The sequence below is a fragment of the Leopardus geoffroyi genome, chromosome E2 (genome assembly GCF_018350155.1).
Source record: "Leopardus geoffroyi isolate Oge1 chromosome E2, O.geoffroyi_Oge1_pat1.0, whole genome shotgun sequence".
Taxonomy (NCBI): Eukaryota; Metazoa; Chordata; class Mammalia; order Carnivora; family Felidae; genus Leopardus; species Leopardus geoffroyi.
In genome coordinates this window covers 50,071,602-50,093,594 of record NC_059335.1, presented here as the reverse complement: position 1 = coordinate 50,093,594, position 21,993 = coordinate 50,071,602, and the positions used below count along the sequence as shown (strand labels likewise).

Sequence of the window (21,993 nt, the reverse complement as noted above, 5' to 3'; positions counted from 1 at the left end):
AATATATGTACAAATTCATAGCAAAATTCTCATAACTAGTATGTCCTCACTTCTGCAAATGGCCCAAGATAGTAGCTATTTTCTTCCATTGCCAATTCAAATTTCCTTTGACCTCAGCAACACACCTCACATGGTGTTGATTCTTTGCCTGGTCAGGTGACCTGAAGTACTAACTTCTGTATCATTTGGTCTCAACCAGAGAAAGAGGATCAGTAGCATTCTGAACTCACAGGAAACTAGTGAAATTATACATACATGTGTGTGCACATGTATATATACATATGTACAAATAAAGACATTTGTTATAAAGAATTGGCTTATACAACTGTGGCCTTTGGATAGGCAAGAATGAGATTTCTCGGGGGTGGCTGGGTGGCTCAGTCATTTAAGCATCTGACTCTTGGTTTCAGCTCAGGCCATGATCTCATGGTTCATGGTGACAGCACAGGGCCTGCTTGGGATTCTTTCCCTCTCTATCTCAAGAAAAATAAACTTAAAAAATGTATAGGGGCGCCTGGGTGGCTCAATCAGTTAAGCATCTAACCTCGGCTCAGGTCATGATCTTATGGTTTGTGAGTTCAAGCCCCACGTCGGGGTCTGTACTGACAGCTCAGAGCCTGGAGCCAGCTTTGGATGCTGTGTGTGTGTGTCTCTCTCTGCCCCTCCCTTGCTTGCACTGTGTCTCTTCCTCAAAAATAAACGTTAAAAAAAAGATGAAAAATATAGGGGTGCCTAGGTGGCTCAGTCAGTTAAGCATCTAACTTAACCAGTTCATGAGTTCAAGCCCCACATCAGGCTCCGCACTCACAGTGTGGAGCCTGCTTGGGATTCTCTCTCTCCCTTTCTCTCTGCCTCTCCCGAACTTGTACTTTCTCTCTCTCTCACAATAAATAAATAAACTTAAAAAAAAAAAAAAAAAGAAAAAGAAAAGAAAAAGGAAAAGAAAAAAGGGTGCCTGGGTGACTCAGTCAGTTACACATCCAAATTCAGCTCAGGTCACGATCTTACGGTTACTGAGTTCAGGCCTCGCAATGGGCTCTGGGCTGACAGCTCAGAGCCTGGAGCCTGCTTCGGATTCTGTCTCCCCCTCTCTCTGCCCCTCCCCAGCTCATGCGCTGTCTCTCTCTCTAAAAAATAATTAAAAATTATTTTCAATAAATAAAAATATATATAATGTAGGTAGATCTTTCCAAAATTATAAATAATATCAAGCCAAAATTAAAAAGCATGAGTACAACATGGAGAACATAATGTTTTAAATATATAAATGCATATATGTATTGCATATATATATATAAATTGCATAGTGTATGTACACTAGAGAGCACAGATTCTAAGACATATTTGGAAAGATATTAGGGTATCTTTAAAGTTTTAAAACTGCCTGGTAGAATCTGTACTTCCTCTTAATCTGATTACTTCAAGTTTCTTTCTAAAAGTGTTGAACAATAATGAAGGGATTAGATAGAAAGGTATATAAGAAATGGGTGGGCCACCCTTGGTGTTGATAAGCCTGTCGTCTTCCAGAGCTGCTCAGTTGCCCAGTGACCTCCACGGAGTCCAGGTACCTCTTCCCAAGATGGGTTTGAACAGCACTGCGAGTGGCAAATTTTCATCTGCATTTTGCTCTCTTCTTCAGTAATGCCATGTGCTTTATTTCCCAGAGTTTATAAAAGTGAAATCACAATCATAATTAGAGGGACAGATCGTTGGAACAGGAGCTGTTTTGCATTGATAAGTTGTTAGAGGATTGATGGGTGCTTTAAAATTGGAGATTGGAATTTTCCATTTAAAGTAACAGCCAGGAGTCCCACAAGTAGGTTGTCAAAAGTTTCAAAGTTGACTTTGTAAATGGAGAAAAGCATATATATGGAACACCTACCTTTAAAATGTATGGGGCACCTGGGTCTCCTTTTGCTTTTTTTTTTTTTTTAAGAGAGAGAAAGAGAGAGAGAAAGCATGAGGGAGGGGGCAGCCAGGGAGATAGAGAATCCCAAGCAAGCTCCTCACTGACAGCACAGAGCCCAGTGTGAGTCTCATTATCAAGAACTAGGACTCAATCTAACTGTGAAATCATAACCTGAGTGGAAATCAAGAGTCAGACACTTGCAGTGCTCGGGCAGCTCAGCTGGTTAAGCATCTGACTCCTGATTTCGGCTCAGGTCATGATCTCATGGTTTGTGAGTTTGAGCCCTGAGTTGGGTGCCACACTGATAGTGTGGCACCTGCTTGGGATTCTCTCCCCACGCCCCCACGCCCACCACAACTCTCTATCTCAAAATGAATCAACTTTTAAAAAAATATTAAATATATAGAATCATTGATGAACCTACAGGCTTTCATCCTAGAAAAACATATGACATATGTTCACACAGAGTTTTTAATCCATAAACATGTCCTTCGTACTCCTCTTCCCATTTTCTCTTGACCAGGCAGACTACAAAAAGAAACCTGGAAAGGCAGGACTGTTTACAACCAGAGTCAAAAGGATATCCTCCAAGGGGGGCCTGGGTGGCTCAGTTGGTTAAGCCTCCAACTTCTGCTCAGGTCATGATCTCACAGTTCATCAGTTTGAGCCTCACATCGGGCTCTGTGCTGACAACTCAGAGCCTGGAGCCTGTTTCAGATTCTGTGTCTCCCTCTCTCTCTGCCCCTGCCCTCCCAACCCCTGCTTGCACCCTGTCTCTCTGTCAAAAATAGATAATAAAACATTTTTTAAAAAATTTTAATGAAAATAAAAAAGGATATCCTCCAAGCATCATTTGAACAAAACCCTTACTCTGATAAAGCTACCAGGAAACAATGGGGCAAGGAAATTGGCATTCCAGAGTATAAAATTCACATAAGCATTAGGTTTCTATTTCATGATCTGTCAGATTCCAGGTAAAGAGAAATGCTGGGATCAAGACTCTCAGGTAATTCTTTGATGTCAGGTATGTTACTCAGAAGATTTTTATTGTTGTATACTAAAAGCAAGAACTGTGTATCTTTTACCAATTGTGGAAATACCGACTGGGTATATTCACTGACAGGAGGAGAATATACTGGTTCAGGATCTCCCAATGGGAGATACATCAATTTTTGAGATTTAGGCAATTTAGGAAATTAGGACACTCTAATAATATGGTATCATTAAGTATTGATACATACTGGGGCACCTGGCTGGCTCAGTCACTAGAACATGTAACTCTTGATTTCAGGGTTGTGAGTTCAAGCCCTACACTGGGATAGTGATTAAAACATTCCATGCTCATGGGTTGGAAGAATAAATATTGTCAAAATGTCAATACTACCCAAAGCATTCAATGCAATCCCAATCAAATTGCACCAGCATTCTTCTTGAAGCTAGAACAAGCAATCCTAAAATTCATATGGAACCACAAAAGGCCCCGAATAGCCAAAGTAATTTTGAAGAAGACCAAAGAAGGAGGCATCACAATCCCAGAATTTAGCCTCTACTACAAAGCTGTAATCATCAAGACAGCATGGTACTGACACAAAAAAACACATAGACCAATGGAATACAATAGAAACCCCAGAACTAGACCCACAAAAGTATGGCCAACTAATCTTTGACAAAGCAGGAAAGAATATCCAATGGAAAAAAGACAGTCTCTTTAACAAACGGTGTTGGCATAACTGGACAGCAACATGCAGAACGATGAAACTAGACCACTTTCTCACACCATTCACAAAAATAAACTCAAAATGGATAAAGGACCTGAATGTGAGACAGGAAACCATCAAAACCCTAGAGAAGAAAGCAGGAAAAGACCTCTCTGACCTCAGCCATAGCAATCTCTTACTCGACACATCCCCAAAGGCAAGGAAATTAAAAGCAAAAATGAATTACTGGGACCTTATGAAGATAAAAAGCTTCTGCACAGCAAAGGAAACAACCAACAAAACTAAAAGGCAACCCACGGAATGGGAAAAGATATTTGCAAATGACATATCGGACAAAGGGCTAGTATCCAAAATCTATAAAGAGCTCACCAAACTCCACACCTGAAAAACAAATAACCCAGTGAAGAAATGGGCAGAAAACATGAATAGACACTTCTCTCTAAAGAAGACATCCGGATGGCCAACAGGCACATGAAAAGATGCTCAACGTCGCTCCTTATCAGGGAAATAAAAATCAAAACCACACTCAGATATCACCTCACGCCAGTCAGAGTGGCCAAAATGAACAAATCAGGAGACTATAGATGCTGGAGAGGATGTGGAGAAACGGGAACCCTCTTGCACTGTTGGTGGGAATGCAAATTGGTGCAGCCTCTCTGGAAAACAGTGTGGAGGTTCCTCAGAAAATTAAAAATAGACCTACCCTATGACCCAGTAATAGCACTGCTAGGAATTTACCCAAGGGATACAGGAGTACTGACACATAGGGGCACTTGTACCTCAATGTTTATAGCAGCACTCTCAACAATAGCCAAATTATGGAAAGAGCCTAAATGTCCATCAACTGATGAATGCATAAAGAAATTGTGGTTTATATACACAATGGAATACTACGTGGCAATGAGAAAGAATGAAATATGGCCCTTTGTATCAACATGGATGGAACTGGACAGTGTGATGCTAAGTGAAATAAGCCATACAGAGAAAGAGATACCATATGTTTTCACTCTTATGTGGATCCTGAGAAACTTAACAGAAACCCATGGGGGAGGGGAAAGAAAAAAAAAAAAAAGAGGTTAGAGTGGGAGAGAACCAAAGCATAAGAGACTGTTAAAAACTGAGAACAAACTGAGGGTTGATGGGGGGTGGGAGGGAGGGGAGGGTGGGTGATGGGTATTGAGGAGGGCACCTTCTGGGATGACCACTGGGTGTTGTATGGAAACCAATTTGACAATAAATTTCATATATTGAACAAATAAATAAAAATAAAAAATCTTTAAAAAAATAAAATAAAATAAAATAAAATAAAATAAAATAAAATAAATAAAATAAAATAAAATAAAATAAAATAAAATAAAATAAAATAAAATAAAATAAAATATCTTTGGGGCAGCTGGGTGGCTCAGTTGGTTAAGTGTCCATCGTGAGAAAGGTCATGATCTCACGGCTTGTGGGATCGAACTCCATGTCAGGCTCTGCATTGACAGCACAGAGCCTGCTTGGGATTCTCTCTCCCTCTCTCTGCTCCTCCTCCACTCGTGCTTTCTCTCTCAAAAATAAATCTTTAAAAAAATTAAAAAACAAAGATCTTAAAAAAGTGTTGTGATATATCCTGCAGAATGATGATTAATACGTAATTATGAGGAAACTGTGGGGCAAGAACTCACATAAATTCCCAATTTTCAGGCTAGGTTTTTTTAAACACCTGAAATGTGATTTTCACACACACATATGAAGTAGGGGTCTGGGTCAGACAGTTGGGCATCTGACTTTGGCTCAGGTCATGATTTCAAGGTTCATGAGTTCGAGCCCCACGTTGGCCTCTGTGCTGAGAGCTCAGAGCCTGGAGCCTGCTTTGAATCTGTGTCTCCCTCTCGCTCTACCCCTCCCCTGCTCATACTGTTTCTCAAAACTAAAAAACGAACAGGGTGCCTGTGTGGCGCAGTTGATAAAGCATCTGACTCTTGATCTCAGCTCAAGTCATGATCTCAATGTCTGTGAGTTTGAACCCCACATCAGGCTCTGTGCTTGGGATTCCCCCTCCTTCTCTCTGCCCCTCCCCAGCTTGTGCTCGCTCTTTCTCAAAATAAACAAACTTAAAAATAATTTAATTAAAAAATTTTTAAGTATATGAAAATCCCATATTGTATTATTTTGAATGGTACTGATGTAAAAATTAAACTAAGTTGGATTTCTTCGATAGCTGTAAACAATTAAACCAAACAGCATTTAAAACAATGAAGATCATGGGGCGCCTGGGTGGTGCAGTCGGTTAAGCGTCCGACTTCAGCCAGGTCACGATCTCGCGGTCCGGGAGTTCGAGCCCCGCGTCAGGCTCTGGCCTGATGGCTCAGAGCCTGGAGCCTGTTTCCGATTCTGTGTCTCCTTCTCTCTCTGCCCCTCCCCCGTTCATGTTCTCTCTCTGTCCCAAAAAAAAATAAATAAAAACGTTGAAAAAACAAACAAACAAACAAACAAACAATGAAGATCAATAAAAGTGTGCTTTTAGAAGAAAATTATGAGTTCCTAGTTTTGTGTCTGCACAGAGCCTCCAATATGCCATTGGCTAGAAGGTCCTCAGTCTGAGGGGATGCTGGAGAGAAATGTTTTACTCTTCTTCATGCATTAGTTCTGGGTGTGAAGAGATAGCTTATTCAATTCCCAGTAATAAAAGTACATACTATGGGACTATCTGGTGATGTGCTTAAGGCTTACCTGCAAATATTCTCATTTAGAAAGCAGATAACCTTTTAGCACAATGCCTGGATAAGAGAGAGATTTGTTAAATATTGGTTGTCATTAATACCCTAATTCCTATTGCAAATTATCAAAATAAAACAATTAGAAAGTACACTGCAAATCTGACTCCAGTAATGAGGAAACAAAGAAAGAGTTCAAATGGTTATATTAGTGACAAGAGTTTCACAGCAAGGTGTACTGGGTCCTAGAAGTCTCCTTACTTATTGCTGATTATGGGATAAGAGGGAATGTGGATGAATGTTAGTACAGCTCTTGGACCATGGCTAATTTACTCCCCATCTAAAGAAATTCTTTTCACAATCAATTCTGTATGTATTATATATAATAAAATGGTATTTCTTCTGTGTTTATTACATAAAATAAAATGGTACTTCTTATGAAGAGATGATAGGGCCCAAGAAAAGACATCCACACATATAAGACATGTTATGAGAGAGAGATGGGAGGGAAAGGGAGAAAAAGAAATATCGATCTCCTTTGATAGAACAGTGTCTCTTCAATCAGGGAATTTTACTTGGGATACCATGAGGATGACCATAAAAGAAATGCTGTCTTGAATTGTATGCTCATAATAACTCCCAGGATAATACATCACTTTTTTTTATGGATATTATCCCAATGGCAGTTGATCAAATCAATTTCATTTAATTGCCTTGCCTTGATACTTGGAACAACACAGATTGAATTACATGACTTCAACATCTTCTTCTCCCACTTAGATTTGACTTAAAAACCTCAGATCCAAACAAAGACAATTGGAATTTGGATGCTCCTTAAGATGAAACCCAGGAACAAAATCAGCTGCCTCGGTCTCAAGGTAAGAATCCACTGGTCCAAATGCGTTTCTTCAGTGGATCCCAGAGAAAATGAAAAAGGCTCTCTGCATGTTGTGCCCATATTCTCGACAAAAAAATCATTATCTTAGGAGGCATTTACAGCTTGTTCTGGGCACCCTAGCGTCAGAAATAAAAGCATGGCCCCACAGCTGGGTGCGACAGGCAGGTTCTTAGCACGCAAGGCTCTGGGCCTTTTGTCTTGCTGCTCTAAGCAGGGTGGCATCCTGTTCTGTCAACCTCAGGGATTCAGGGGGAGTGTCAGCATTATCTTCCTAGGTTCAAGTTTTCAGTTCAAATATGAGAACTGTCCTGAAAGACACCTTCTGTTCCATGTTCTCTTTTAGAATACTTACCAAAAGCAGCCAGAGAAGACTGGACATCCATCACAAGACCTCAATCACATATCCTACTTCAAGCTTTTGAGAGGAACCAATTCCCTGATATTACAACCAGGAAAAAACTGGCTAAAATAACAGACATTCAGGAATCAAGAATTCAAGTAAGTTCTGTCTATGGCACCAAATATGTTCTACCTGTAAGTGATGTTATATTTCCCTCTGATGGGCTGCTGAAAAACTGACCTGAGATTATCACAATCATCATGGGTAACAGTATGGATTGGTAAACATCTAGCATTGCAAGTCAGATTCCTGCAAAATGAAGAATTCTGTCAGTGTGATAACCATTTAGAATCTCCAGCAGCAAAAATGGGGGGAAATATGAAAGTTAATACTATCTATTTTGGGAATACCCTGTCAGGTTTTCTACAGCTTGACACTGCTTGGTCATTTTGGTCCAGATAATTCCTTTCTTATTAGGTTGTCCTGCGCCTAATCAGTATTTTTAAGCATTCCTGGCCTCAACCAAATACCCTACCTACCCCTCCACCAACCTGTGACAGCTTCAAAAATCTACAGACTTGGGGGCGCCTGGGTGGCGCAGTCGGTTGGGCGTCCGACTTCAGCCAGGTCACGATCTCGCGGTCCGTGGGTTCGAGCCCCGCGTCGGGCTCTGGGCTGATGGCTCAGAGCCTGGAGCCTGTTTCCGATTCTGTGTCTCCTTCTCTCTCTGCCCCTCCCCCGTTCATGCTCTGTCTCTCTCTGTCCCAAAAATAAATAAACGTTGAAAAAAAAAAAATTTTTTTTTTAAATCTACAGACTTAGTCCAATGTCTTCCAGTTGAAAGAAAAAAATCACTCTCACTGGGTACCTTCTAAAGTTATGAGGACAGTGGTTTAGTGTATGTTAAATGCTCATGACTAGGAAACACATTCATAGCTTTATCAGTACAGTGTGTTAATTAATCCTTGATCAGATTTATTTATAACCACGTATATAAGATTGGGATTCTTATACACATGTTGGCAAAGAGATAAATGTCAACCTGGTCAAGAAAACTTATTTGCTGATCCAATGTTGAAATTAAAGGGAAGAATCTAAAGCATATGCCTTTTCAACCAGTTTCGATCCATCTATAGTTGATTGCTAAGTGTGTTAGGACCTCAGTTTTTGTGTATGTGTATACACACATTCATACGTACACATATATACATACACACTATACACAGGAATCAGAGTAATTAATGACATATATATGCAATAGTTCTATTTCACATGAAACACACCCACACACACCCCATCCTGATAATGGGGCCTGTATTAATAGCCCCTTTGCTTTACATAGTATGAGAAACCGAGCCAGAATCACTTGTCTTATGACACTGTCTTTTTCTTCACATAGATGTGGTTTCAGAATTAAAGATCTCTATACCCAAGGCAGAGAAGTGAGTCCATGAATTCCTTGGCAGACAGCCCAAATGCAAGACTAGGTCTGACAGCTCAGCACCACCAAATTGATCTGCCCACTTTCCCAGGCAGGTCTCATCATTTTGCTTCCTCCCATTTTTTCCGTAGGAACCAAACATTTCTACCTGCTCCTCTCCCATCCCAGGAGTCCTCTGTCTCTTGTGTGAACCAAGGACCAAGCGTCATGATGGTACAACCCATAAAGACTATGCAGAGAGAATTCTCTACTCTCCTCGGAATTACCGGCCAATACCATCAACTCTGCGAGTCTCAGATACTCAGGCTCCTTTCTGGCCGCCAAAGCAAGAAAAGTGCCAGAATCACAAAGAATAGAAGCACACAGGAGTACTACAGTTGAAGGACTACTCTCAGCCTCATCCTGAGCACCAAAACCACCAACTGCAGGATCTGGGGCAGGTAGACATATATTCTGCAATGGTGTGATGAAATCTGCCAGACTGATTGCAAAGTGGGATCCTCGAGGAGGGACACACTGAGACACTCATCTGCAGCACAGTCAACTAGACAACCATCTCATTCCCTTGGCCAACTCACCAGCAATGTGCAGAAACCTCAAGCCTTTAGGCCAACTGTTATCCACAGATTTTCAGGAACAGGTACCTTTTCCAAGTCCTGGCCCACAAAAAGAGGACCCTCCAGGACCCCAACTGTGCTTCAGTGAGGATGCTTTTCAGGCTGTGTTCCATATGCTACAAAGCTTACCAAGGCCTGAGATTCCAGAAAAAGAAGTCATTCTCAGAACCTGGTCCAGACCTCTCTTCTTTTGATGCAAATCAGTGCAATTTAAAGGACAGTGGATAATGAAGTCATCCTGTTTGGGACAAGATTAATGCAAGAGGAAGGAGAAACCACTTGGAAACACAAAAGGCAGTTTTTAACTGTTTTGTGGGCAGTGGTTATCTTCTATATTCACTTCATTGAATAAAGAAAGCTGCATACAGCCTCTGGAAGCACCATAGGCCAGTAGACAGGTCTGCTGAATCCTTCTGAACAAAAGCATTTCACTGACAAACATGACTTCCTCTCTAATCACCATGTCTACCAATCTGGAATTTGCATGAACTATAACCATACCCAAGCAAGAACATATCGACGTGCTGACACATTAGCACTCCTTTGCTTCCTAGCAAGATGGGAAAGCCAGCTTGAAATTAGTTTGTCATGCAGAAAATGAAAGGACAGTATATTTCCTGATAATGTGAATTCATAAAAGTGAGCTTTTCCCCAAAGCTCTGAGGGTTTCAACTGGGAACCAGAAACTATCCCACTATCTACCAATAAGAGAACAATTAAATGAATTACGTTAAACCCACAATACTGAGTATTCTTCATTTATATTGTTTTTCCTTTGACTACTTAAAACATTACAAAAAAAAAAAAAACACAATGAAAATACAGTAGCAACACCATACAACCACTTAGTCTAACACGTTAATCTAAAACTGGGATAAAAATTTCGGTCTCTCTTCTTCTGAAATGATAATACATCTCAAAGTAGATTTTGGTGTTTGAAGGTGTATGTGGATTTACCTTAGTGCTATAAAAACATCTTTGAATTTTATCAATTTGCATTGTTTGAAACAACTCAAAAGGTTAGGTCCAGGTTTGAGGAGAACAGTGATTAACATTCCACTCCTGGATGGATCTTCTTATTCCTGGAGAAGGTGACTAGAATTTGTACAAGTTTTTAGCAAACTCTTATTTGGGTATTCACCTTCCCTTTCATGTCACATTCTCAGGGAAGGTTACACAAACTGCAACCCAAGAAAAATAGACTTTGATTGATTTAAGTTAACCCAGTCAATTTCATTTAGGAAGAGTTAGGAAGGGGCATGCGCCAAATTTCTGGCCAATGAGAAATCAAGGGGCTTCCAAGAAAGATTGCACCCAACTTTTGACCATGAAGGAAGCAGCCTAGAAGACAAGCCAGGGACAGCAGAACAGAAAAATACAGAGAATCCTGAAGGTAACTACCTCAGGACTTCCTATACATATATAAATCCCCTTTTTATTTCCCTTATTGTTTCAAGTCCTTTAGATGAAGTTTTCTGTTACAAGCAATTAAATACAACTTACAGGTATAGGCAGAGGGGGCATATAATCCAGCACACAGCATTAGACCAAAACGAGAAAAGCTCAACAATCCAAGTGTCAGCTTAAACTTTTAAAATGCAACCATATCTGCTTAAAGGGATACGGAACAAAGGAAAACCGAATACCAGGAGCAGAGCCCACTGCTGCAGTTTGCAAAGAGGAGACAGAAATGTTTCTGCCACTAATGAAATTGTACAAGTTATTTAAGACCTAGAGAATTTGAAAAGCTCAACTGTGGGGTTAGTGGAAAATAGTGAGGAAGGCGTCTAACTCAAGAGCTAAAATGATGTTTCCCAGAGCACAAGCCTCAAGAAATCAAGGAAAGAAAACCCAAAGAATAAGAATCTGGCAGATTAAAGGAGAGGTATCCTAACTTTAGGAATTGAACAGCTGGTCTATGGAGCAGATGCAGCCATAGCTCAATGCCATTAACCATTAAGATCCAACTCATTTTCCTTGCTTAGATTTGTGCTCCCAAAAATACTTGATAATTTGTTTCCCCACATATTATCTCCCAGCCTAAAAAGTAAAACACCAGATAAATGACAAAAACAGATATTTGGAAGTTACTGGTTTATAATGAGTACTTTAAGTATCTTTTCAGAGTCTAGATATAATGAATCAGACCCTTTTGCACATGCTTTGACAAAACAAATTTCTAGGCTTGTAAAGCTGTACGACCTTTACTAAGGTATAAACATCCCAAATGACATCTCCGTTTCACACATGAAGTATTGATTTTCAACCACTCTAGAGTCAAATCTAATTGCACGACACATTTTAAACAAATGCCTACCACCCAACCCTTCCCAATATCCACTTAAAAGTTACTCCTGGAGTGAGCTAGGTACTCCTGGGAATAGTTTTATCCTTTCAACATACTCAAGAGAAGGGCAAAGTGAAGCATTTTGATTTAGAATGGGTTCCTCCAGAAGCAGACTCTAAGAATTCGTGTTTAACTGAGGATTCCACGATGCATTTTATTAGGAAAGTGCAGATGTGAAACCACAGAAGGAAGCCTATGCAGAGTGCGTTCATAAACAACTACCACTCTGGGCAACCATGCTGGTTTCTGCTGGGGACCTTTAAAAGATGGTATGGAACCCATTATCTCACTCAAGGGGTGCGTCTCAAATATTCAGTTGTGTCATTTCTCTGGACAGCAAGGAAGCTGGATATGCACCCTCTAATTCTCATCCACCATCAGCCGAAAGCCACTCCCAGCAGCATGAACTCCAGAGCACTTCAAGCAGAGGGGAAACCTTAAGAAGGTGCTTGCAGTAGGACCCCTATTTGTGGCATGTGCGGGAATGTAAGTGCCCAAGGGATACGGGTAGGGCAGAGACACCTTCTGTTACACACCTGATGGTTCCTGATTGGTTTCTCACCCTTCGGCTTTCAGCAGCCCATGGTGTTCTCCCGTCCCTCACAGTCCTTGACGCAGATCTTCTCTCTGCTCCATCCAGAAAATCTAGCATCCTTCTAGTGGCCTACTAGTTCTAATATGGAACCATTTTGTTCATTATTGACCTAATTAAGAGCCAAGAAATGTCAGTTCCTTTATGGTTTTTATATCGAAAAGGTTTCATGAATACAATCAAGGAAAACACTTGGAGATTCAAAGTTCTTTTTATTTTCAACAACAAAAGTAACACAACAAAGAGGAATCAATTCACTAATATATAAATCTAACACAGTCCTTAGCACAAAATTGTCTTTAATAAATAAAAACACATTACTGATAACTGAATAAGACTGTTCTTAAGACTCTCTAGGGTTTTGTGTGCGTTTTAAACAAAACTGGGTGGCAGATAAAGAAACACGTGCTACAAGTATGACTGACAAAGACTGAAAGAAAAGAACAGCCAAAGGAGCAGGGTCCCCAAGTATTAAGTTAGCAAAGGGAATATGGGATTTTCAAAGCAGTCTAGAAATCAGAGCTCACTAGGTGATGCAAGGGTTTAGGATCGTCCAAGTTCAAAACCTTGTAATTAAATCTTTCCACATATCTAGATCCTTGATTTGGAATCTATCATAATCTAGAAGAGTTTCTGCCAAAAGATAGAGGCTCTTTATTTTCCTCCTTTGACTTTGTCACTAGCTCCTGAAACCAATATATAGCAAGGGTTCCGTTCAGAAAAGGATTACTACTACAAAGACCAACCTCTGTCTGGTGTGGATTTCCCTTTATGAACATACTGATACTACCAGGGACAACTCTAAATATGTCAAATGTCTTTTACTTTTATCCTCCTACACAACTCTGCTTGGCTACAAAATCTAAGACTCATAGAGCAATGGCAGCATTGGTCAGAAGACAAGTGTCAGTTCCAACGACAACGTTGACAAAAATTTTTTTTTAACCTCTCTTGCCACATCTTTTTTCTTTCCTCATTGTCTTGCCAATTACTTCTTTCGGAATTCAATCCGCCGAGCTACATTCTGAGCACCAAATTTTTTGACCAATGCATCTCTGGCATCCTCGTCATCTTTTTGCAAATCTAAGTCATCCTGTCGGGACCAAATGGGATACCCATCAGCCCTCTGACCGGACTCTAAAAAGGAGGAAGTAGCCTCCAACTCACCACTATTTTTTAGGAATGCCTGTGTAACTGTTGACAGATCCAAGTTAAACTTTTCCATTAACTGCCTGATGATCTTAATGGCAGCTCCCACCTCTGGTGGAGAAACTTTTTCTTCTTCTTCTTCTTCCTCATCCTCATCAGGCTGTGTCTCAGAGTCTTCCTCGGGTGTAGGTGGATCATCATCACACATTGTTATGTGTATTTCAAAATCGGGGCTCTCATCAACCTAGAGAAAGTGATGAATACGACCAGTTCCTAATTACCAAGTCCCAAACACTCTTGCAATATCTAGTCTCTCCCACCACCTTGCTTGCCCTTTTCACCCCAATCACATTGGACTTCCTTCAGGTCTTCCAATACGCTATGCTCCTTCTTATACTTACTCATGTTGCATGTGTGTATGTAAGTTTACGTACATGATGGGTTAAGGGGAGGGGAGTGTCTGTGTATGTAAGTGAGGGATATAAGTGTGCTTATGTGTACATTATGTGCATATACATGTATACATACAACTATGGTATTCCAACAGAACATGAGAAGCTACAGTAAATAATGAAAAATATGTGTATGTGCATACATGTCCACATGTACACACATGTTCATTAGATCATTTTTTAAAGTTTGACTTCAGGGGCATCTGAGTGGCTCAGATGGTTGAGTGTCCAACTTCGGATCAGGTCATGATCTCACGGTTTGTGGGTTCAAGCCCCACATCCAGCTAGCTGCTGTCAATGCCAAAGTTGTCAGCACAGAGCCCACTCTGAATCCTCTGTGCACCCCCTTCTCTCTCTGCCTCTCGCCCACTCACGCTCTCTCATTCTTTCTCAAAAATAAAAACATTTAAAAAACAAAACAAAAGAGGCGCCTGGGTGGCTCAGTCAGTTAAGCATCACATTTGGCTTAAGTCATAGCTCGCAGTTCCTGAGATTGAGCCCCACACTGGGCTCTCTGCTGAGGCCACTTCATATCCTCTGTCCCCTTCTCTCTCTCTCAAAATAAACGTAAAAAAAATAAATAAATACAATAAAAAATAAAGAAAAAAAAAACAAAACTTTGGCTTCAGTGTCAGATTGTAAGCTCCCTAACGACAGGAACTGTGTCTCTTTTGCTCTCATCACTTACATCCCCAGTACATACCAATGCCTTCACTTAACTACTCAAAACACACAGATGTATGAGCAGACTAGGGTCTCCGTACTATACTACATTTAGGCACATTACAAAGCACGTTATGTGAGAAGAAACCTACGTAGGCCATGCTTGCATTTCAAAGTTTATGGAAAATTGACCAAATATAAAACAAAACTCAGACTTCAAAAGGCAACAATCACCAAATTCTGCCAATTCTTGTGCATTCCTTCATTCACCAATTATAGATCTTTAAATTATTTTCCTAACAATGAGGCCTGATCACTTCCCTTTACAATAAGAAAAATTAATTTATAAATTTTTTTTTTTCAACGTTTATTTATTTTTGGGACAGAGAGAGATAGAGCATGAACGGGGGAGGGTCAGAGAGAGGGAGACACAGAATCGGAAGCAGGCTCCAGGCTCTGAGCTGCCAGCACAGAGCCCGACGCGGGGCTCGAACTCACGGACAGCGAGATCGTGACCTGGCTGAAGTCGGACGCTCAACCGACTGCGCCACCCAGGCGCCCCAAGAAAAATTAATTTAAAAGATCCTTTTTCGTGGAAAAAGTATGCACATATAATTGAGTCTTTCTTTTAAATTACTCCTCACTACTTTATAGTTCCTGCCTTTCCCTGTAACTATGATCAAATATGGGACTCCAACAGAGTATCAGAAGCTAGACCAAATAAAGAAGCGTTAAAAAAATCCCAAAACCACTCTAAATACACAAAAAGCTAAACTTGCTTTTAAAAAAAAAATTAAACTCCTTCAAAAATTGCATTTATTTTCCTGAGAAGCACAAAAATATTTTCAAAAGATAAATCCACAGTCTTAACTTTGAAAACCTTACACTGTGATCAAAGTATCCAAAATAGGATGCTGTCTACTGTTTCAAAATAATTCTCATCAGGGGTACCTGGGTGGCTGAGGTGGTTAAGCATCTGACTTAGACTTGGGTCATGATCTCACAGTTCATGAGCTCGAGCCCCATATAGGGCTCTGTGCTGACAGCTCAGAGCCTAGAACCTCACTGGGATTCTGTGTCTCCCTCTCTCTCTACCTCTCCCCCACTCACACTCTCTCTCTTTCTGTCTCAAAAATAAACAAACACTAAAGAAAATTTTTTTAATAATTCTCCCCAATTTTTCTCCCTCTCCCCCTTTTTTCTAAGAGACAGAGAACACACATGCACACATGTGCAGGAGAAAGGCAGAGGGAGATAGAAAGAGAGAATCCCAAGCAGACTCCACGCCCAGTGCAGAGCCTGACGAGGGGGCTCGATATCACAAGTGAATCATGACCTGAGCCAGAATCAAGAGTCAGATGCTTAACAGCATGAGCCACCCACACACCCCTCCCTCAAAACTGCATGCCTGAAACCAAGATCAGTCCCACTTTCCATTCTCCCACTCCAAACCTTACCTTTCAGGGCCTTAGGTGTACAAAAACTAAATGCAATAACCAATTTTAAAGAAGAAGAACAGGGGGCGCCTGGGTGGCGCAGTCGGTTAAGCGTCCGACTTCAGCCAGGTCACGATCTCACGGTCCGTGAGTTCGAGCCCCGCGTCAGGCTCTGGGCTGATGGCTCAGAGCCTGGAGCCTGCTTCCGATTCTGTGTCTCCCTCTCTCTCTGCCCCTCCCCCGTTCATGCTCTGTCTCTCTCTGTCCCAAAAATAAATAAACGTTGAAAAAAAAATTAAAAAAAAAAAAAAAAAAAAAAAAAGAAGAAGAACAGAAGGAGAGAAAATAAGAGTTAAATCTAGTCTACGTACCACAATCTCCTCAAACTCCCGGGTGGCTTCTACAAGCATCTTTTTGACTGCTTCTTCATTCTCCTTGATCTCTTCCTTTACATATTCTTCTTCAGGTAAGTCTGGAGTTCTCTTATTCTGTGGTTCTGTGACAGAAAAGAACAACACCAGATTACAATTAGCATCTTTTGCAGAAACCAAAAATACAGTGCTCTGCGAACCCTGAGCCAAAAGTGAGCCTGTCCTTTTTTTCTATTAGAAGACATCAGTTTTTGATCAAGATAAGAAAAACATAAAATACACATGTTCGGAAATGTCTACTCTTGCTTCTGAAGAGCTGTACTATCCAAATGGTGATATATTCCTTAGATCGTAATATGGAAAATAAAAATACTCTTCAAGCATAATTCATTTTTTGCTTTGTATTTATCCATAGTGCAAATTAACAAAACTGCCATAAACTGGATTCTCTGGGAAGCAGATTGTGAGATGGAGATTAACACATGGTGTTTAGTAGGGAGTGACCCAGGGAAAACCACTGTTGAGAAGAAAGCATGAGTGGGCAGAGAGGGAAGCTGAGCTGTCAAAGAGTTCCAACAAAGCCTCAGCTGAAACCATAGGGAAGTCTGAACTAGAAAGTCCCTTCAGAATCGACTGTGTTGGGATGTGGGAGCCATGGCAGAATTCCGCACAGATCAGTCCCTAAATGCTAGCCAACCTAAGATGTCAAGACTTTGGGTGAAGCAGCTCTCCCAGGTGAAGACAGATGTGGAAGGTACATCACAATCTACCACATACCATCTAACAGAAAGGAGGCCCTCCTAAAGCTCAGCATCCTCCTCTTTCTGTTTTACTTTGTTCTCTTAGCATTTAACTGTGCTCTCTTTTCCACTTAACAAAAACTGACTGCTATGGGGCAGCAGAAAGAAGTTTTTTGTAATGGAACTGTTCTGTATCCTGATTTAGGTGGTGGTTACACAAACTATATAGGGACTAAAACATATAACCAGAAAATACCATGGTGGTTCCTCAAAATACTAATCATGGAACTACCACATAATCCAGCAATTCCACTTCTGTATACTCAAGACAAATGGAACCAGGGTTTCAAGCAGGTATTAGTACACCCATATTCATAGCGGCATTATTGCTAACGGCCAAGATACAGAAACAACCTAAATGTCCATCAATGGGTGACCACATAAACAAAACGTAGTATACACAACGCAGTGGAGTATTATTCAACCTTATAAAGGAAGGACATTCTGACACATGCTACAACATAGATGAACCCTGAAAACACTGTGCTAAGTGAAACGAGCCAATCACAAAAGGACAAATATATGACTCCACTTACATGAGGTAGCTAGAAAGACCAAATTCTTAAAGACAAAAAGTAAAATGGTGATTGTCAGGGGGAGGGAGCAAAGGGGAGTCAGTGTTTAATGGGTAGTTTTCCAGTTTTAGGAGAAGAAAAAGTACTGGAGACGAATGGTGGTAATGGTTCCATAACAATGTGAATATACTTAAGGCCACCAAACTGACCACTTAAAAATGGTTAAAAGGACAAATTTTATGTAATGTCTATTTTACCCAGTATCTGTAGATATTACCCACTTTGTTAATTTTTGTCAATCTGATAGACAAAATACAACATTTCCTCATTCACTTTCCTGAAAAACATCACCATGCACGTTTGTTATTTCATTTTCCATGGGTCAGAAGTCCATGGCTTATATCATGCCTCTGTTCAGGGTCTAATTTACTTTTATTTAATAACAATATTCTGCATTTGTTTACTGCCATTTATTTCCTTTTCTAGAAACTTCTTGTTCCATTTCTTTTGTTCATTGTTCTCCTAGATTTTCTTTTACTAACTTCTGCAAGATCTTTGGACATTAAGGAAACTAACTCTGTTCCAATGTATTAGGAATATTTTTCCAGTTTGCTGACTTTTATGATGAGAAGTTTTTAACTTCAAGTAATCACATATATACAACTTTTTTTTTTAAATCTTCTTGGTTTCAGGACTATCACCATGCACATATTAAAAAATATACTCAAAGCAACCTACTGAATAGAAACAAGTATTTGCAAGTCATATATCCAATAATCCAAAAAGAGGTTAATAGCCAGAATAAAGAACTCATAACAAAAAACCCCAAACATTCCAATTTAAAAATAAGCAATCTGAATAGATGTATTCCCAAAGACATACAAGTGTCCAACAGGTCCATGAAAAGATGCTCAACATCACTAATCATCAGTGAAATACAAATGAAAACCACAATGAAGTATCACCTCACACCTGTCAAAATGACTTATCAAAAAGACAAGAAATAACAAGTATTAGGAAAGATGTGGAGAAAAGGAACCCTTGAGCACTGTTCGTGGGAATGTAAATTGGCATAGCCACTATAGAAAACAGTATGGAAGTTCCTCAAAAAATTAAAAATAGAACTACCATATGATCTAGCAATACCACTTTGGAGTATCAATCTGAAGGAAATGAAAACACCGATGTGAAAAACTACATGCAACTCTACGTTCACTGCAGTTTCACTGTATTATTTACAAGAACCTAGATATGGCAACAACCAAAGCGTCCACCGATAAAGATATGATGTGCATATACACTAGAATACTACTCTGCCACCAAAACAAGACAAAAAACAACAAAATCTTGCCACTTGCAACAAACATGGATGGCCCTAGAGAACATTATGCTAGTGGAAGAAGTCAGACAGAGAAAGACAAATAGGACGCTGATAAGTGCAATCTAAAAAAACCAACCACACAAAACAAAACCCAAACTCACAGAAAAAGAGAACAGGGAGGGAAGAGGGTTGGCATGGGGGACAGGGCAGCAAAATGGATGAAGGGGATCAAGAGGTACAAACTTCCAGGTACAAAGTAAATAAGGCAGGGGGCTTTAACATGCAGTAGAGGGAATACAATCAGTAATACCGTATTAACTTGTATGGAGACAGACAAAAACCAGACTTACTGTGATGATCAGTTTGCAACATATAAAAACGTAGAATTACTAGGTTGTATACTTGAAACTGACACTGTGGGCCAAATGTACCTCAATTTTTAAAAAAAGATCAATAAATAGCAGAATTAAAAAATAAAAAAGTATACTCATCCATATTATTTGTTTAAATAATACCTACACCCAACGGTAGGGCTTGAACCTATACCTACAATCCTGACATCAAGAGTCATATGCACTACTGGCTGAGCCAGGTGCCCCCATCCTTATTTTCTTAGTGATTTTAGAATTTTAATTTTTTCAAATAAATTCTGATCATCAAAATTAAATTACAGTAGGGTGAATCCAGCTTAATTTTCTCCAAGGTTCCAAATGGCATGCCCATAGTCCCAACCCTACTGGATTTCAAAGCAAAGCCCCATGCGATCTACTTCACCCATACACATAACCTTGTCCTCTCTCCTAGAATTCTCCCCCTTGCTTTAGTCCATTTTAGCCACACTGGTCTGTCGCTCCAAGAACACACCAGCCATATTCCCACCTCCAGGCCTTTGCACTCAATATTCCCTCTGCCTGAAACACCCACTGATAACCACCTGGCTTGCTCTTTCCTTTGGTCTCTGCTCAAATACAAGCTTTAATAGTGACTTGCCTTATCACCCTATAGAAAACAACCTCCTCCCCAGCCCTTACCCTGATTTTATTTTTCTCTATAGCACTTACCACTGCCCAGCTAGTATGTTAAGCTCCATGACCGCAGGGACTTTTATTTATTGTTATATCCCAGCAGGATAACAGTGTCTGGCACTCAAATATCTGTTGAATGAATGAATCTGAAATGTCACTTTTACCAAAAACAAAATTCCTACTAAGCATGCTGAACAGGAGAAACAGATTTACCTCCCCAACTCGAAATGTTATATGGAATCGCCACATAAGGGGGGGTGGGGGACATGCTTCTTTAAACAAAAAGGTCAGTTTAACCTGTCGATACCGGTTACATGAAAAGTGAAGCATCTTAACAGTTTTGCACTGAAGCCCTAACCTTGCACCTGAATCCCAACGTTCAGTTCAACTACATTAAAAACGCACTTCACCTGAGCGAGACCAGGAAGATCATTCCAACTGACGAGAACCTTCTGTGAATACGCATAGACGCCAAAACATGAAAATAAACTGGTCTGGCATGCCTTTGAAAAAGCTTACGCTGAATCTACCTGAACAAAGAAGTATTTTTGGAAACCAGCCTCTGGAAAAGATACGGTTAACAACACACTGCCTCCGGGGAAGAAAACTGGGTAGCTGGTGGCTAGAATCAGGTGGAATGTCTACCGAGCCTGTTTGTACCATTTGAGCATCAAACCACGTCAGCTACCGGAAAAAAGTAAATCGAAGTGCGAGTAGAAAATGGTGCAATTTTACCCGGATGTCTAAAGGGGAGGGGGGAGGGCCGGGCGACGCTACCGGAGACGCCAACATGGACACCGGACCGAAGGGGGGAGGAGCCCCGCCCCCACCCGCACAGGTGCAGCAAGAGCTCCCGCGTTCGCGGCAGAGACCTCACCCCCACTATCGGCGGCCTCGGGGTCCTGCTCAGCTTTCCGCTTGAGTTTCTGGGAGGAGGGGCTCACTGGGGCGTCCCCCAGCAGGTACTTATGCTCCTGGCCCCGCAGATGCTTGAGGTAGCGGTCCTTCATGGACTGCCACGAGTGCTGGGTGAGCGAGCTTTTCTCCATCGCCTTCCACAAGGCGGTGCCGGTGACGGAGCTGGGCGAGCGGGCATTTTCCTTCACGTACGTCAAGATGGCCACGTCGTCCGCGTCCGTGAAGACGATGCGCCCCGTGGGCGGCTGCGGCTCGGGCTGCGCGGCGGCCGCGGCGGCGGCGGCGGCGCCCCCCTTGGCCGGGGTCGCGGGCTTCGTCTCGGGGGCCTGGCCGGCCGTCGAGCCCAGCCGGTAGGCCTCCAGGTCGAGCCTCTCGTTGCGCTCCACGCAGTCCAGGATGTACTGCGTGGAAATGAAGTCGCCCGAGGCCTCGGCCGCCGCCTCCCCGGGCTGGGCCAGCAGGACGGCCCCAGACTCCTGCACCCGGCATAGGGTGCCGCCGCCGTGCAGGATGAGCGTCGACAGCCGACGCTTCGCCGGGCTAGGACGCACGTAGAAGGACATGGAACTGCCATCTTCCCTCACGAACAGAGTCGAGGAATGGGTGGGCCCGTTGGGGTCTTTGCCCAAATCCATCGCCTCCGCCATAGCTGACACCAGGCACCACAACAGCGCTCCCCCAAACAAGCCTCTGACGCACAGAGCGAACCCGAACGAACGACGGTTCTAGACGCGTCGGCCGCGAAGCCCCGCCCTGCGCCTGCGCAGTAGCAGCGCGCGAAG

The 21,993-nt window shown here is 41.5% G+C and overlaps 2 protein-coding genes across 2 annotated transcripts; one reads left to right on the top strand and one right to left on the bottom strand.

Annotated features, from left to right (window-relative positions):
- Positions 1-1,579: 1,579 nt before the first annotated feature.
- DUXB (double homeobox B) lies at positions 1,580-10,370 on the top strand. The gene is given in 8 exon segments (XM_045440119.1): positions 1,580-1,583; positions 2,433-2,545; positions 2,738-2,883; positions 7,345-7,376; positions 7,568-7,767; positions 9,137-9,453; positions 9,455-9,484; positions 9,486-10,370. Coding segments are annotated over 8 exon segments (882 nt in total). The 3' UTR covers positions 9,526-10,370.
- A 2,383-nt stretch (positions 10,371-12,753) lies between these two features.
- On the bottom strand, positions 12,754-21,988 carry LOC123579475 (TERF2 interacting protein). Its single transcript, XM_045443600.1, has 3 exons — positions 21,171-21,988; positions 16,633-16,757; positions 12,754-13,954 (listed from the first exon to the last, which is right to left on the bottom strand). Exons 1-3 carry the CDS (start codon positions 21,856-21,858, stop codon positions 13,550-13,552), a joined length of 1,218 nt encoding a protein of 405 aa, XP_045299556.1. The 5' UTR covers positions 21,859-21,988; the 3' UTR covers positions 12,754-13,549.
- Between the last annotated feature and the right edge of the window lie 5 nt (positions 21,989-21,993).